Genomic DNA, 17,966 nt, shown 5'->3' with positions numbered 1-17,966 from the left:
TATATACAGTATATATCACATATATATATCACTATATATTTTGGTTGCACCACATGACTTTTTTTAAATATTAATCATTTATTGTAATTTTAGGTTGTAATCTGTTATATAGCTTTGACAAAGCAAAATCTTTCCAAGTACCTCTGTAACCCGTTTAAGTACCCCTGTGCTAGAGAACATGGATAATTCTACACTAATGTTTATTTAATGATGTATTCTCATTTCTGGCCTGATTCAGGTGTGTTTGTCAGCGTGAGAGAATGTGTGCTAGAGCTGCCTGTCGTTAAATGATAAATGTCTTTTGGGGAGGTGTGTCCTCTCACTGCCTGCACCGGCCAGATCAGATGGCCGTAGCGATATAAGACCTCCAGCTTTCACGCCATGTCACTCACGTGGCCCCACTTCCCTCGTACACACACACGTACACAGTCACTCACAGTGACAGGGCCGGAGGCGAGCCAGTGTTGGGATGACACACTTAATTTAGCACCCTTCTCTCTGGAGTGCCCAAGAACAATAAGGCCAGCGTGGGCAAACACCCAACCTTTTGTTAAGCGGCTGTCCGGTGCGGGCTCATAGGAGACGGATCCTGTCCACCATACTGACTCTGTCCACACCCATGCCACAGTCCGCATTCATCTCCTGGTTAACCTCTCCTTTTGTTGTAGAAGAATGCAAGAAATGAGAAGAGCTGAAAGAAGAGGATAACACACTGATAAGAGCACATCGGCACATCTTTTAATGGAAGAGTGCACAGATTAGAGGCTTTTGTTTGTTCGTGAAGTTTATTTGTAATTGACGCTTACCCTGTTCCGGCTCTTTCCTTCCAGAAAAAATGAGAATATACATTTTCTGCCTTTGCTTTGTCTGTGTTATGTTGACTTGACAAAGCCAACGTATACTGATCTACTATTTTCTCTAATGCTGCCTCTAAAATTTGTAAAATTAATGTGGCTTAAAGTGTTTAAGCTATGACCGCCCAACTTGGACTGATTGAAATTTAGATTTTCACAAATCTGATGAAAAATAAAAAATCTGTTTAGCGACTAGCATAGGACGTGCTACCCTTATGAAAATTAACCATGGTTTTATTATAGTAAATGTGTAGTAACCACGTTTTTTGGAGTATTGATTACCATTTGTATAACCACAGTTTTACTACAAATGCCATGGTTAAACTATGGTTAGTGTAGCAAAACCATGGTTATTTTGTAGTTTTTTTTTTTTTTTTAATTTGTTGTAAAACCATGGTTAATTTTTGTAAGGGTCGTAAACATGTTAGTCATGCCAGCAAACATGTTAAAACATAATACCATACTAGTAAAACAAATTAGAAGCATGCTAGCTACATGTTAAAACCTGCTAACAATGTACTAAACCATGCTAGTAATATGAAAAACATGTTAGCAACATGCTAGAAACATTTTACCAAAGTGTTACAACATAACAAAACAGACTGTTTGTTAGCAATATGTTTAATCATGCTAGTGAAATGTTAAAGCTAGCAACGTCATCAGTTCAAAGCAATGTCATGCTAGCAACATGTTAAACATGCGGGAAATGTGTTAAACATGCTACCAACACACTATAGGAAAATGCTAGCAGCGTGTTAAAACATAATAACAATGAGATGGAACAGGTTAACATCATTCTAGCAACATGCTAAAAAATGGTGGATGACTGCTAGTGTTTTTAGTCTTTTAAAGGTCTAATAGTTTTTATGTCGTTTTTTTAGCATTCTGAAGTAGTCTAATATGATTAGACAGTTTTTGGTCCTTCTGACTTTTTTTTCTTTTTTGAAAAACCTTCAAACTTCAAAGGTTTGTTATTTTAAACTTTCAGACAAGGCTTTATCAAGCTTTTCTTATCTAGTTATTTGTTTGTGCTCTTTAGTGTTGAGCTTTATTGGATGATTTAACCACTATATTATTGATGTTCCACTAAAGTCCACAGGTGCTGTAGTTATGTCTGTGTGAGATTTATTTTTTTGTTTTTTGACCCTGTTTGCAACATTACAAGACCTTCAGGTTGACAACCAGGGGAGGGTAAAATAGAGGCAAGCAGGGTATCACCCGCCTGGGCCTTAAATAATGAGCGATTACTCCCATCAGAGAAGTGACGTGATGTTCAATTAGCCTCTCCTGCTGAATGATTGCTTGTCATCTTCCCGATGGATGTGCAGAATTAATATGCCTAGATCCAAAGCAGGCGAGGCAGCTACCTGCCCAACACAACATGCCTGGAGAGACCCCACACTTACACCGTCATTAAAAGATCATCTTCTTTTTTCTCTCTAAATCTGTCCATCCCTTTCTTTCTCTTTCTTTTCCCCTCTTTAATTTTTTTAATTTTTTCCTGAGCCTCTCTCTCTCACACACACACACACACACACACACACACACACACATATCTCAGTCTTAGTTAATGAAGTAATGGATATTCACCCTATGTGACAGATGGGCTGCTAGCGGCAGCACCCTTGTTAGGAAATTAAAAAGCTTGTCAACTTGTGTTTACCACTCAGCAGGAGAGGCCGTTGTTATTTCACCCAGGAAGCTCTCTTCTCTTGTCTTGAACTCTGGGTCTAGGGTGTACAGACGTGCAGACTGACCTAAGGGAACATCCTCCCACACGTATATCTCCATCACCCAGGGCCAGACTGATCTCAGAACAGTTACAGGCCTCATTACCTACAACCCAGCTGATCTTAGAACAAACATATACAGTATGTGTCACCCGAGGCCAGGCTGATCTCAGAACAGTTCCACAACATGAAATAAAATAATATAAAAATCATACTAGAGCACATGATCAAAAATATATGCAGTTTTTTTTTTTTTTTTTTTTTTAAATTTAGGTTTCTAAATAAAAAGTTTTACACTGTTGAGTCGAGAGGCTCTGAGGGACACATGCCGTGTAACAGCAAAATATTGTTATTTGTCATTTGGTGCTCTTCAGTTTTTTTTGTCTTTGTTTTTTTTTTTAAATGGCTTTCCACAAAAATCACGCGTAACTTTCAAGCATCTAATACACTACACTAAAAAAAAAATCAGATTCTGTTCCAACCTTTGCAGAGTTTTTTAGTCTTCTTTTGATAGTATTTAGTATTCTTAGGCTTACAAACTTTATTTTATTTTATTCCAAATCCCATTACATCCAACTCTATGGTGTTAAAACCTCTTTTAATCATCACTAAATAAGATAATAGAAAATCATATTTATAGTATAATGTTAAAATATATGATTAAAATTACAAATATATTACTACATTTTGCCGTCGCAATGTAATGAAAGTCGTGACGATGCTTTTCTTCCTTTTTCTTTTCTTCTATTTTACATGCATCACGAGAAAGAAGTCTGGCATTGACTTGTATATGTGTGTGTGTGTGTGTGTGTTTATAAATATATTTATTATTAAATGTTCTTTTTAAAATTTGTATTACATCCAAAAAAATTTACATTTCAATTTCTGATATGCTGTGAAAAAAAGCACACCTCGCTTTTTCAGACCGATGAGCTTTGTAAAAATCGAGCGTTTCAAAAAGGCGGGGCATAGAGGAGAAACAATAATGTACAGTATGTGGAAAATAATGTGTTTTTTTAACTTTAAACCGCATAAACACATTTCATTACACCAAATACACAAAATAATGTTCTTTTTAGCAGCATCATATGACCCCTTTAAAGACTGACATTGACGAGGTGAAGTTTATTATTTACTTGTTTTTAGCCTCAGCAAACTAAATTTTCAAATGTACTTCACTGTCACTCCTTTCGGTACATCATTTCAGCCTGTTTTTTTTTTTCCTTCAGACTGTGTTTAGATACCAATTACCACATAATTAGGCCAGTTTAACAGTGTGTGACAGTTAGGGATCGTGGCATTTTTTATGAAAATTCAGGCTCTGGAGTGACTGAAAGAAAAACAAGAAGAGAAATAGGCAGCGAGTGACAGAAACTTGTCGGCTCTGGTGTTGCACGCTCCGTGGCAGCCAGAGCAAGAAATCTATTATTATCCGTCCTGACTGCGCGTTAATGTTTAACAAGTCCAGCGAAGTGACACGCCGCCGCAGCAGCGTAATTGCTAATCAGCGGACAGTTTTATTCCCTTCTTGCCTAATGAATTTGGCTGAAATGAGGTGTGGGCGGCCGGACCCTTAAACAGGCAGTCAGCCACCACTGATGTGTGTAGGAGAGGAAGGTTAGTGCTCGTGTCATAGTGCTAATGTGCTCTCTAACACTCCAAGGGGAATTTGCATGTGTAGCTCACAGTGCTTTTTTTTTTTTCTCACTCTCCTCAGAGTGTGCAAATAAACTGTCTGTCCACTTGAGTACAAAATAATTGAGTGTTTTGTTTGTAAGTGTGAAAATTGGGAGATACTTTATGAACCATGGACAGTTTTAGCCCTCTTTCACACTATAAATCAATTTATAAGTATTTTTCAGACCAGGATGCTATGATGTTCACAATAATTATTGTATAAGAGAAATGAATACTGTTAAAATTCAGTAATGAGAGTTTAACTTTGTATTTCTGTTTTTGCGTATCAGGGCATGTTGCTGAAAAGAAGCGGCAAGTCACTGAACAAAGAGTGGAAGAAGAAATACGTCACGCTTTGTGATAACGGAGTCCTCACGTATCATCCTAGTCTGCATGTGAGTACCAACACACACACACACACCGCCAGTACATGTGTATTGTATTTACCTTTCTCTTCACCTTATTGGCCCTGCCCTGTTAATGACGTATCATCCTAGTCTGCATGTGAGTACCAACACACACACACACACACCGCCAGTACATGTGTATTGTATTTACCTTTCTCTTCACCTTATTGGCCCTGCCCTGTTAATATTGTTATTATTCTCAGTTCACCCGTCACTGTAACGGTGCAATTTTTTAATGTCCTTTTCACTGACGTTTAACGGATTATTGTGTCCGCCTCAGTAAGCATGGTGTCTGATGACACGATCTTGTCCTTAATTACCAGCTCATCTGTTTGCACGCGGCTGACGCTGTTGATGTGTAATATAACGCTGTAATGGCTTGTCATAATCACCAACTCGGACGACCTGTTTGCCCACACACCAATGGAAATGGCCATCATTTATTGGTTGTTTTCCCTCTCTGGATTTTTTTTTTTGGAGTGATAATCAGGCCGTATTGTTAGCGCTAACCAATCCCGAAGTGATTTGGCAAACACCGCATAGGAGATCACGAATGCAGATGAAAGATACTGAATAGAATGAATGGATGAAGACATGGATAGCTAGTAGTCAGACCTTGCCCTTTGAACAGGAACAAGTTAGTTTTATGGTTTAAATGAACAAGATAGAAACTTTGAACTATATTATTTTTCATGCTCTCTACAGCCAATTATTCACCACACAAAACACGTAGTAGTGAGGGTATGTAATCAGATTTTTTTTTTGTTCGTTTACTGAATTTGAACTTTGACAGGTAAGAAGGTAAAATGATGTGTAAGATAAGCTCTAGCATTTAAAAAAATGTATATGAACAAAAACATAAAATAATACGTGAGGTCTATAATATTTTCCTACTCTTGAGACATTTCTAGAATACAGGATGCTAGAAGTGATTAGAAGTGAAAATGCTGATTAAATATACTTTCCAAATAATTTACATTTTTTGGTAAACTATGTATATGTAATATAATTTGTATTTAGATTTTTTTTTTTTTCTGAACCCATCACTCGGTTAGATGCCTTCCTGACACATTGCCAAATTTTAGTCCAGCCAGCTCATCTGGGTGAATTGGAGGAAGTGTGCGTCATCATATACGGTCCCCTCCTCCCTTTGGCTGTGAACAGGTTCCTCTCATCAGCAGGTGTCTGCTACACAGGCATCAATTAGAGTGTTTGCGGAGGCTAATAGGATGAAACTCAATCAAGGCTCTTAATTGCTCAACTATGTGAAAAAAAAATCACATTAATGCAGCTGATTAAGAGGATGGCAATAGATGCAACCTAATTAGCGAGGAAAAAACTCAAATAACTCATCCATGCACACATCCATTACAACCACGGCACAACTTTATGTAATCGTTTTTTGAGACACATAACTATTGTGTGTTGATTAAACTTGCACTGTTTTGTTAAACATTACGTGATTATGGTTTTAGCGCGGTGCGATTTGATAGATTCATCGATGTGGAGCATCAATTTTAAATGCACATCTGCCCCTGAAGTGGCCAGACGATGATCTTTTCATCAACTGTTCTCATTTGAGCACTCAACTCCCTTAACTAAATCCCTCAAGTGGCTTGCTCGTCCTTTATTTTAAATCACGAGTTACATATGGACCAGTCCCCGGAGTGTATGTCCTACATGAAACGCAATAACATATGTTCTTCAATAGAGCAGCTTCGTGGAGTCTTTTGCCTTAATGAGCAGGGGCAAGGCTTTGAGAGCGAGAGCATACCACCCAGAACTGCCATACATCAGCTGAGTGCCAATCAAATAACACAAAGCCCTGAGAATCTCTGTGTATGTGTGCTGCACCGAGCAATTTACAGCAAGAGCATAACGTGTCCATCTCTCACTAGAGGCCAACAAAAGGGCAATTCAAAGCCAAGAGCTCTCAACACGGTTTAACAAGCCACAGGAGAGCCCTTCAGGAGTGGCGGGCCAACAGCTTGCGGCTGGTAATTGCATCCCTATTAGCATTGAGTAACTTTCATCATCAACGCAAGCAAAGCCACGCGCAAATCCAGACAACGCAGTCAGAATCCAAACACATGCTGCGATGGCATGCTGTGATCCGCAGAAAAGGAAAAAGAAGCTCGGGGGAAGATTTTATATGTTCTAAAAGGCTGATTTTCTGCATACAAAGTGCACTTCACAATGAATATCAAATAAATGAATATTGATTTCTTCACCTCCAGAGTGTGGGCAGAATTAACTGTGTGCTGACAAAATACATTTAGTAGACACTTTTCATCCAAAGTGTCCACTGCTGTTGTAGTAATCCTTTTGTCATTTTTACTAAAGGATTATATGCAGAATGTTCATGGGAAGGAGATCGACCTGCTGCGGACTACAGTGAAGGTTCCAGGGAAGAGGCCCCCCAGGGCCATCTCCACATGTGCGGCCCCCAGTCCCAAAACCAATGGGCTGACCAAGGACATGAGCAACCTGCAGCTTGGACAGACACCAGGTAACGTGATCATGCTTTTGTTTTGTTTTGTTTTGTTTTGTTTTGTTTCGTCTTGTTTTGTTTCGTCTTGTTTTGTTTTGTTCTTGTCTTGTTTGTTTTGTTTTGTTGAATTTTGCTTTGTTTTGTATTAAATAAAATTGGATAATAATATAACAAAAATTTGATAATTATATTAAGTAATGTATTTTTTATTTTATTTAAAACAATAAAATATATACTGACCATCTATCACTGAAACATGATCATGCTTTTTCTTTTGCTTTGATTTTTTTAATGATTTTTACAATTATTTAATATAATATAGTAATGTAACAAAATTAGATTACAATATAAATTATAAAATATATTTTGTATTTTTATTTGAAATATTTAAATACATACTGTCCATCCATCCAAGGTGTTCCCCTGCATATGGCTTGAGAAAATAGCCTCCAACATGTCTTTGACCATACATTAGACAAGTAGTTTGGAAAATGAATGGATAATAAAATACATTTAATTCAGTATAAATTAAAATAATTAATTGTAATAGTTAATACATATTTAAAATAATACAAAACATTTCCTTACATTGTTTTATCAAGTGCTTTCAAAGAAAACAAATTACAAAAGTCTTAATGTCAATGTAATAGGCCTAGGAAGCGGTCTTCATTAGTAGAGAATTAAACAATTAAGTTATTGTTTCGTTATTCGTGTAACACTCATTGGATCAACAATCCTTAAGCCCCCCAAGGAGTGTTAAAGACCCTTTTCAGGCACATACACACACACAACGCACCAGGAGGACCAAACTAATAGCATGAATATTCAGTGACCCATAATACATGTACTAATTATTGTCATGAATATTAATGCAATCAGCGCTCGTTCTCCAGTCAGGCAAGTCCGAAATGAGCACTAATGAGAGGGAGAGAGAGAGAATGAGGGAAGGAAGGAGGGAGGGAGCAGTAGAGGAGAAAAAAGAGATAATTCACAGTGGTACGGCAGTCAAGCTTTTGTAAGTGAAGTATTTGACTGTAGGGCTGGGTCAGCGGCGTGATCACATGCACCTCTTTTTCCTTTGGTTTTAACATCTCATTTTTGCGAGAGCTCCAATTATGCACCGAATCCATTTTAGCATATCTTCACACACTGCTGTTCTTGCGCTGTGTGTGTAGACCCTTTTCTGCCCTCATACATACATAGTGTTTATTTTCCTCCAGACGACCACTGATGTAAAAATGTAGTTTATCAGGGCTCTCCTGAAGTATGATCAGCTTTTGCCATTTACCCAAAGGTGCTGCCGTCTGATTTATCCGCTACAATGGAGATTAAATTGAGTCGTGACATTTCATTCAGTCGAGTTTGCAACGGGCCAGTGGAGGCCCGTGGGTACACCTTTTTGCAACAACAACATATTAAAAACCAGAAAATGAAGTATTTACTGAACCCTCTTTTTTATGTTTAAACTACATTGAGTATTTTGTGTGTGACTGTAGCTAGAGCCAACGGTATCATGAAATCAGCGTTATTTACATTTTGTTCACCGCTATTGGACAAACTGTTAGATTTGCTCTGTTTGTAAGCCCAGAAGCCTTATGGTTGATTGTGCTTGAGTCTGTATGTGTGCGTCATATCATATCCTCCCGCGTTCTTTTGTGCGCAGTTGTGGTGAAATCTTATTAGTGCGATTAGATGCGGCTTCCTATGTTGTCCACTTTAATTTCCACGTGAGTCAGACGAACCTCTCCCGCAGTTTAATGATGACTCACGGTGGTGATAATAATTAACCTTCGAGTAATCTGATGTCACTATTTATGCACTTTGACGACAACAAATCAAGAAGTTTTGTGCATGAGTTGTAGTTACACTTACTATTATTATTATTATTATCATTAACAAGCATTACAATTATTACAAAAATTACACCTGGAAGTCAAAAAATTAGGGATGCATTGATATTAAAATTTTGGTCAATATCAGTAAGCTGATAATCATCATACTGTCTTGTTTAAATAAATTAAAGCACTAAAAATCTAAATTATTTGAAATGCTACAAATGATTAATGTATCACAACAAAATACAGTATAAAAATTGTCTGTTTTTTCTACATATTACATTTAATGGGTTAGTTTACCCCAAAATGCAAAAAAATTATCATCATTTACTTAGCTTCATGCCATTTCAAATCCATAAGATTTTCATCCATTTTCGGAATACAAATGCATTTTTTATGTTCTCTCATCCATTCATTGAAAGTCAAGGTAACCAAAATTTTAATCTTCAAAAAGTTCATAATGACATTATAAAAGTCTTCTGAAGAGACACAATCACTTAATATGATCACATTTAATTTAGGCTTTTATTGACACAATATACACATTGACATGACAGAAATAACCCCTTACTGAATTATTCATAAATTTTAAATATAAACTTTGATTATGATTACAAAGGTAATCTAAATGTTAAAATTGTGGAAATGACCATACAATATTAAATAACTGACCAATACTGCTAAAAACAAATTCTAATATTGGCTGATAACCAATATAGTGCCAATATATTTTAATTATTGTAAAAATATTTTTATAAACCATTATAAAAACTAGAATTTGCCACACAAAAAAACTACACTCTTAATGTACTCTAGAATACAAACAAAAACTATGTGGCATTACAGATGACAAGAACAAATCAGAAAATTTTGTGCATTGGGTATATTATATGAATGGTGCATTAATTTTCATGCGTCTCTCTCGCAGGCTCTGTGACCAGTAGTTCTTCTGCATCTCAGATGGCGAGTGGCATCAGTCTGGTGTCGTTTAACAGTCGGCCAGATGGGATGCATCAGCGCTCATATTCTGTGTCCAGTGCTGACCAATGGAGTGATGCCACAGTCATCGCCAACTCAGGAATCAGCACGGGTAAGTGTTAGGACACATTACCATGTGTAGCCCCTCAAACTGCTGTGGGGGGTTTGCTTGTATGCATGTCGTCGTCTTGAAGGTTTATCTTCAAAACTGAGAACAGATCCTTAAACAGTGATTCGTTATCCTATAGTTGTAAACACACACATACACCCACTCCACCTTTCATTGATCCCTGTGTCAAGCTCTAATGCTGCTTTAACTGTTTATCAAAGTAATGGCCACTCAGGAGAACCACATTACCAAAGGCTCATCTGTCGACGGCTAGCAGAAGAGAAATGTTTGGAGCATGATGTTTATCAGTCTGTCACCTTTCTGTTGTCAGAGAATTTCATACTTGGCTATTTTTTTATTAAATCTTAAATCTCATGTCTAAACAGCCACAGGGGGGGAAATAGGCATACACACAGAGGTCACTATTGGACTGACAGCTGTCAGGCACAATGTTTTATGTGTGCTGATGAACTGCAGTGACATGGCGTGACTAGTTTTAGGCCTGTCGTTTGACCCCTGCCTGTAGTTGACTCTGCGTTTACCCCTGATAACAATTAAAGCTGTGAAACACTTAAATGGGCTCCTGGCCGCGTCCGCAGCAGGACACTACTCGCACACAGCTGAGCCACAGACCCCACATGACTTCAACAGTACATCTTTTAAAATGTTAGGTTTTTTATTCTAATTCTTTTCCACAAAACAGTCATGTTTTGGTTTTTAATGCCCATTTACAATATTTTCTGTCACCCTTAAACCTGTTTAACACAGCACAGATAAACAAAGCTGCAGCAATCATGTTTTTCTCCTCCAAGAAAAGTGCCAGTTAAGCACAAACCCCACCTCAAAACTGATTCTAAAGATTTCATTAGTTATTTTAATCACGGTGCTGATTGCCTACACATTGCTAAAACATATACTAACCACTAACCCTAAAATGAAAAAGTAACCTCGGCCTTAGTTTAGCATTGGTAGCAACTGGTTTAGAGGAAGAAAAAATCACGCCAACATCAACAGGGAGAGGGGGTTTTTTTCTGCGTAACCAAACTGTGACTTTAATTTCTGGCCTACTTCATTTAGAATTTCCTTTAATAATGTCCATTAATGATGGAATTCATATTTAAAGTGAGCAACTGAGAACCAAGATCAGACAGAGCACATTAAATTCCAAATCCACATGGAATTCACTAGTGTAGCTATAAACTGTTTAATAATCTGGATTCAGCAAGTGTTGGTAAGTAGAATGTGCTATTTGTATAACTGTCACTTTGTGTGGAATAATTGCAAAAAAAAAACAATTGATGCATTGCTTTATAGTGCCTTGTCAACATTTTCTGAGCTCAGCATACTGCTTGCGGCAAAAAAATAAATAAAAACACTTCAAGTTTGATGAAAAAACACTACATTTACACATAATGGATGAATGAATGAATGACATTATATTTGTGTGTGAACAGTATACAAAACAATCTGTACTGAAATGTCACAGTTTTGGTGTAAAGGTACATCTATATATAACAAAAACACCAAAATGTGTGATATAACACCAAAATTTGAGAGATATATATATATAAAAAAATTCAATAAAGATAAAAATGTTAGTGTTTGTTGACAGATGCCCTCTCTTTAAAACAGTAAGCAGGGGAGTTGGTGGGAGAATCCATCAGTGGCCTCTGCTTCAGTGATATTCAGGGTGGTTGTTCGGACACTGTGGCGCTCCGGAGGGCTGTGTTATGAGGCTGTGTGAGTGCTTGTATGCTTCCCCCCGAGGAATCTCGTAAAAATAACCTTTCTGCTGCCCTAATGATGTGTCTATCCACGACCTGACTGGATCAGATCTGATGTCTGGATGACTGTAGTGCCGGACGCTGATTGCTTGTCACCTCTTGCCCCCAGGAGCTGACGGGAATGAGATCCTGTCTTTTTTCTGAGAGAAGTGAAGAGAGATAAGTGGTAGCAAAGTAATTAACTGACATTCCTCGCTTTGCACTGTGAGAGAGAGACTGTTGACTAACCTCTAACGCTTTTTTTAGTCTCTAGCCAGGAAGTTAAATTATTTTTTCATATTAGCTGACTGAAATCCAATACTTTTTTCTTACTAATTTTTAATAGAATCAGTTTCTCACAAAATATGTGCATTTTGCAGCATTTTGTAGGTGAAGAAGTCTTGTGTTGTCATTTGTGTCTTAAGTCGCTGGGGTATATTTGTAGCAATAGCCAAAAATGCATTGTATGGGTCAAAATTATTGATTTTTCTTTTATGCCAAAAATCATTAGGACATTAAGTAAAGATCATGTACCACGAAGATATTTTGTAAATTTCCTACTGTAAATATATCAAACCTTAATTTTTGATTAGTAATATGCATGGCTAAGAACTTCATTTGGACAACTTTACATTTTTTTTGCACCCTCAGATTCCAGATTTTCAAATAGTTGTATCTCGGCCAAATATTGTCCTATCCTAACAAACCACACATCAATGGAAAGCTTATTTATTCAGTTGGTGTATAAATCTCAATTTCAAAAAATTGACCCTTTGACTGGTTTTGTGGTTCAGGGTCACATTTAATCACCAGAAACTGCCACAAAGACATGATTCCTGTCTTCCTCTGAGCCATTTACCACTATTTGTTAAATTCTCAGCTGGTTTTCACATGTATGAATTATTTCTAATGACATTATTTTATGCTTAATTATGCATAAAATAATGAATTATGACCAGTGACAGAAGAAAATGCAAACATGACCCAGATGTTTTCTGCTACATCTGTGGGTGTTTTACTACTTTTCATCCAAAGGGTGACAGAAAATTACAGATTTTTTTGACAAAATGTGTTAATGGAAAGTATTTGAACATATTTCTCCACTCCTTTGCAGATTGTAAGTTAAATTATGCATTTTGAATACTACTTATCATCATTAAAATGAAACATTTAACATTTGACTGCTTTTGATATTTTCGCAAGTACATTAAAGACAAGAAGATTTTTCGAATTATATATATTTTTTATTATATATTTATAAGTTATATATCTAAAAAAATTGTACATGATGGAAAGTTTTTATTAATTTTGTTGAACGTACAATCCCAAAAAAATTTTGATGCTTGCAAATCAGCAGGAAATTTTTTTTTTGTTGTGGTCTAAAAGTAAGCTTGCTAATTAATTTCCCAAAATGCAATTCTTGTGACTAAACACATACTGACAACCTTGTGCTTTTTATACAAAATAAACTGAGCTGGTTTGAACTGAGATCATTTAAAACTACAGATGCCTTGAAAGTGTAATTGTAAGAGGGTCAAAGTTGAAAAGAGCTACAGTGGTTGACACTTGGCTGTGTGCCGTCTGAATGAGTTGGATCACATCAGAGCAGACTCGTCCTGACTGGACATGACTGTCATTTGAGAAACACAGCCTCAGTAATGAGCTCTTTTATTCCAGAGGAAACAAAGCCAAGTCCATTTAAAGGAGATAAGATCCCCTCCAGTGATCGGGTTCTCTGTATCTTTTTGTCTCACTCCGTGTTGTCTTGAGGGCATGGGAAAGGCAGTGACATCCCTGTCTCTTTACCTGGAGCATCCTTAGCTCCAAGCAGACAGTTGCACATAAAAATATCCCCTCTGTCCCTCCCTCTGTGGCTATTCTTGATCCTCCCTCTCTTTCGCTTAATAATGAGAGACAAGCAGCAGCAGAAGTAATGAGTGTCTCTTTGATTACCACTGCTGTGTTTAGGTGCTCTGGGGTACATGCTTTTAGTTCGACCCGCCTTAAGATAAGTTCCTGGCCACACTGATGTCATGTCACCCAACTTGTTGATTAATGCTCTTGTTTTTTTGTTTTTTGTTTTGTTTTACATAGGGATGTCTCTTCGTCCTTCTGTCATTTCCAAGCTAGTAATGGCCCACATAGCTAGATATGTACTCTTTGTATTCATGTTGCATTCATAGTTTTGAAAAACTTGCATATTATTTTCAGCGGGTTTACACTGCTGTTCAAAAGGTGTTGGCAATGGTGTTTTTGTTTTTTTCTTTTCTTTTTTTGAATGTTTTTGAAAGAAGCCTCTTATACACACCAAGACAAATTATGGTTGCATATGTTCATATATTTTAAAATGTAATGATTTTCAGCAGCCAGTCTTCAGTGTCACATGATTTTTCAGAAATCATACTAAAATGCCTATTTGGTGCTCAAGGATTTTTTTTAATGAATAGAATGTTTAAAAGAACAGCCCTTATTTGAAATAGAAATCTTTTCTAACATTAAAAATGTCTTTACTGTCACTTTTCATGTATTTAATACATCCTTGCAGAATAAAAGTAAATTAATTAATTAAATAAAATCTTTCTGAATGCAAACTTTTGATCTGTAGTGTACATTAAATGAAAAATGTAATGTGGCGTAACCAATTTTAAATGATTTTAGCAAATGGCTGCAATATAACAAAGAGTGAAAAATTTAAGGGGGTCTGAATACTTTCCGTACCCATTGTATATATATATATATATATATATTTTCATTTATTTCATGAATACATGTGAGTGTATGCAATTTAATCATTATTTTAAAAAATTGTTTTAAATATATTTAAGGTGCAAAATAATATAAATTATTTTTTAATTTTTAATTGTATCAGGCAGGTTGTATATCACCCTGACGTTTTTCCCCCTGAAAAAAAATATTAACGTGAATTTTAATTCAGAAATTTAAAACACACTCATCAGAGATCAGGTCTATTCAAGTCATTGTTTGTATAAATTGCACTTTTAATGTATCTTTACGTAAATAATAGGTCTGGACCAAAAAAAAAAAATAGTTTCATGTCATTGATCCTAAAAACACTGTTTTTTTTTTTTTTTACAATGACCTGGCAACCACCCACAAGAATCACTCGCTAGTTTGTTTTAGTTTGTATCGTTATCCATAAAAGATGACAGACATTTAGCCTTTGCCTTCAAGTGGATTATTCCATGATAATGTATGTGTTGTGTTGCTCCTTCTCTCCTCCGAAGTAACTGGATATTCTTTAAAACAAAACCTAAAAGCAAACTGGCTGTGACTGAATGTCTGCCAGAATTATAGCAGACAAATTAATGACTTTTTGAGAAAGCATTGAGCTTGAGAAGACAAGGATGGAGAATATGAGGGAGAGGAAAAAGGTGTATTTGACGCTGAGGTGTGTGATAGGCAGAGCTCGAACAAAGGGGCTGTTAGAACGAGGTAGTTAATTGTTCACTTTGGGATGGCATCTTGTCAGCAGAGATAAGTTGTCACGTTTTCCACTTGAGCTGAGACTAAACGATTGTAAAATAAGTTACGGCCGTCCTTGGGGCTGTCTGCTGATGCGCGGCGCTGGGAGCATGCTCAGTGCCAGCCTGAACACCCCCACCCCCCACCCCCTCCCCACATCAGCGCTTTCACTTCGCCTGATATTGATGTGAACTGAATGTTATTTTATTCTGCCGCTAGTCACAACTGTCAGTGCTGCTTATGAAAAGTGAAGCAGCCTTCTGATAGCCTGAGCTGGAGAATCCAGCCAAACGCCAGTCAGAACTGGCCTCACACGAACGCGAGCACTCTATCATTTAAACCAGAGCAGACACCACAGTATATTCAATATGCATGCGGTAAAATAGAGCTGAATGAATTTACATCAATCTCTCTCTTTGTGTCCAGATACCGGTCTGGGAGATTCTGTGTGCTCCAGTCCAAGCATATCCAGTACCGCCAGTCCTAAGATGGACCCGCCTCCATCGCCTCACGCCAACCGCAAAAAACACAGGAGGAAGAAGAGCACCAGCAACTTCAAGGTGGACGGCTTCTCTGGAAATGCAGAAGGTACTTCCTGTCTCTGTCCCACTCCATCTGTAGTCTTCTCTTCCTCTCAGATCTGGTCATAACTTTGGTCACTATAATCGTGATATGAAATTTTCATACCGTTACATCCCTAGTCAGACCTCTGCTGATCGTCCCTTGGTCTATAAATTCAGCCATGTTCCTAAGAACCTCTGTAATGCATTGATTCTTAAACAATCATTAACATTCTCTCATATCTAACTGCAAATGTTATATGATGTTTCACAGGGTGAGTAATATGTGGGTGAGTGTGAAAAACTATTGCAGAAAAGTCCACTCAGAAAAACTGTACATTTAAAACCTGTTTAAACCTGGAAACAAATAGAAAATTCTATGATGCTGCATTTCTAGGTCACTAATCAAATTAGTATTCATATGATGCCAACATTCAATAGTCAGTACTAATACCTGAAAACTTTAATGAGCAAAAATTTATGTAATTTGCTATAGAGTGGGGGAGCTATGACGTCAGAACCCAGAAGAGTAATTCGCTGCGGGTTCCTTCGAGATTTTCCTATGGGGTTTTTCAATTTATGAGTAAAATAAAGCCTGTGGTAAACATAACTTGACGATACTTCTACGTTTTGTTCTACAATGTAAACTGCACACACTCACAGCCCAAACGTTCTTATCTAGTTACTTATTAAAAACATACGTTTTCAAAAATGAACATAACTGCTTCAAAATTTTCGTTTTGGGTATGGATGTGTTTAATTTACGTTGTAGAACAAAACTTCGAAGTATCGTCAAGTTATGTTTACCACAGGCTTTATTTTACTCATAAATTGAAAAACCCCATAGGAAAACCTCTATTACACACTCCGTTTGACTATTTAACTTATGTAGGTATTTGAAAGTTAAAAAGTCAGTGATTTAAAAAAATGCAATAGAACAGCGTTTTTAACGTTTTTCAGTAGAGGTATTTTTAAAGCTGCTAAAGTTCTTCAGACAAGAAAAGTTACTGTTTTTATCTTGTCAAAATTGCTGTCTAATACACTTTATTTATACTGCAGAATTTATTATATATCATTTATGAACAAATTATTAAATTAGAAAAGTGGAGAACAGCAGACCTTTTTTAAATAGTGTTACAGTATATATGGGCCATTCTACAGAATTGGTGCAAACTGCTGTCCCACAACCAAAAAAACTAATTTAAAAAGCATTTAAGTAATTAAATCTTCTATGTTTATTAAGATATTTCTATTATCTATTGAAACCCACAATGATAATTAAAATATTAGTAAGCTTAATATATATAAAATCATCGTTTATTGGGTACTTTCAGTTAGGAGGTGGCTGTCTCAAACCCTAACCCCTAAATTTCAACTTACTGTATGAAAATGATATTGAAATAATTTTTTTTGTGTTTTTTTTCCATTGTTGTTTTTAAAAGTATCTTTTTGATTCAACTTCACTGCATTTTTCATGTCACTTCCCGTCACAGTGTATGTTTTAGTCCATTGGCTGAGACTGATTTTAACCACACCCATAAATTTATGATCCGCAAATATTCCAGTGTCCCTCTCTCTCATAGCTACAAGGTGTGAGTAGATAGGTCTCAGCATTTTGAGGTAAATGTGTTCAAAAGTCTGAAAAATCTGTGTGTGACTTTATGGAACGTCACTACCGAACACCTTTTTTTTTTAAATTAAGTACACTTTTTTGGGAGTTATTCCATAACATTTAGTTTTTATATGTATACCACTGTTCAGAACTGTGCTAGCTAACCATGTGCTGATTAGCATCTTTGAGCTAGGTTCAAAAATATCTAAAATTGTCACTACCGAAACATTTGGTGGAGTTTCAGTAGTGACATCTTTGTTTTTTTTTTGGCTGTTGTCCCATAGAATTATCACTACCGAAACAGTCACTACCAAAACATGTCATCATTGTTTCGGTAGTGACAAAAGGGAACACATAATCCTCATATTTGGGGCAAATAAACAAAATTTTAGTACAGTTATGCATGAATACTTTTGCAAGGCACTATATATATATATATATATATATACAGGTGCATCTCAATAAAT

General features: G+C 36.5%; 1 protein-coding gene across 2 annotated transcripts in view; it reads left to right on the top strand.

The window, feature by feature from the left end:
- The window catches only part of agap1 (ArfGAP with GTPase domain, ankyrin repeat and PH domain 1), a 137,935-nt gene that overhangs the window by 83,106 nt on the left and 36,863 nt on the right, over window positions 1-17,966 (top strand). For both annotated transcript variants that reach the window (XM_016514080.1, XM_016514079.1), the window contains exons 10-13: window positions 4,552-4,656; window positions 7,012-7,177; window positions 9,923-10,084; window positions 15,754-15,915. In XM_016514080.1, the coding sequence (XP_016369566.1) occupies window positions 4,552-4,656; window positions 7,012-7,177; window positions 9,923-10,084; window positions 15,754-15,915 (595 nt within the window). The remainder of the gene's footprint in view (window positions 1-4,551; window positions 4,657-7,011; window positions 7,178-9,922; window positions 10,085-15,753; window positions 15,916-17,966) is intronic.

The sequence above is a fragment of the Sinocyclocheilus rhinocerous genome, unplaced genomic scaffold (genome assembly GCF_001515625.1).
Source record: "Sinocyclocheilus rhinocerous isolate Xijiao unplaced genomic scaffold, SAMN03320098_v1.1 scaffold806, whole genome shotgun sequence".
Lineage (NCBI taxonomy): Eukaryota > Metazoa > Chordata > Actinopteri > Cypriniformes > Cyprinidae > Sinocyclocheilus > Sinocyclocheilus rhinocerous.
Note: the sequence above shows the minus strand (reverse complement) of the source record. Positions and strands in the feature narration are given on the sequence as shown.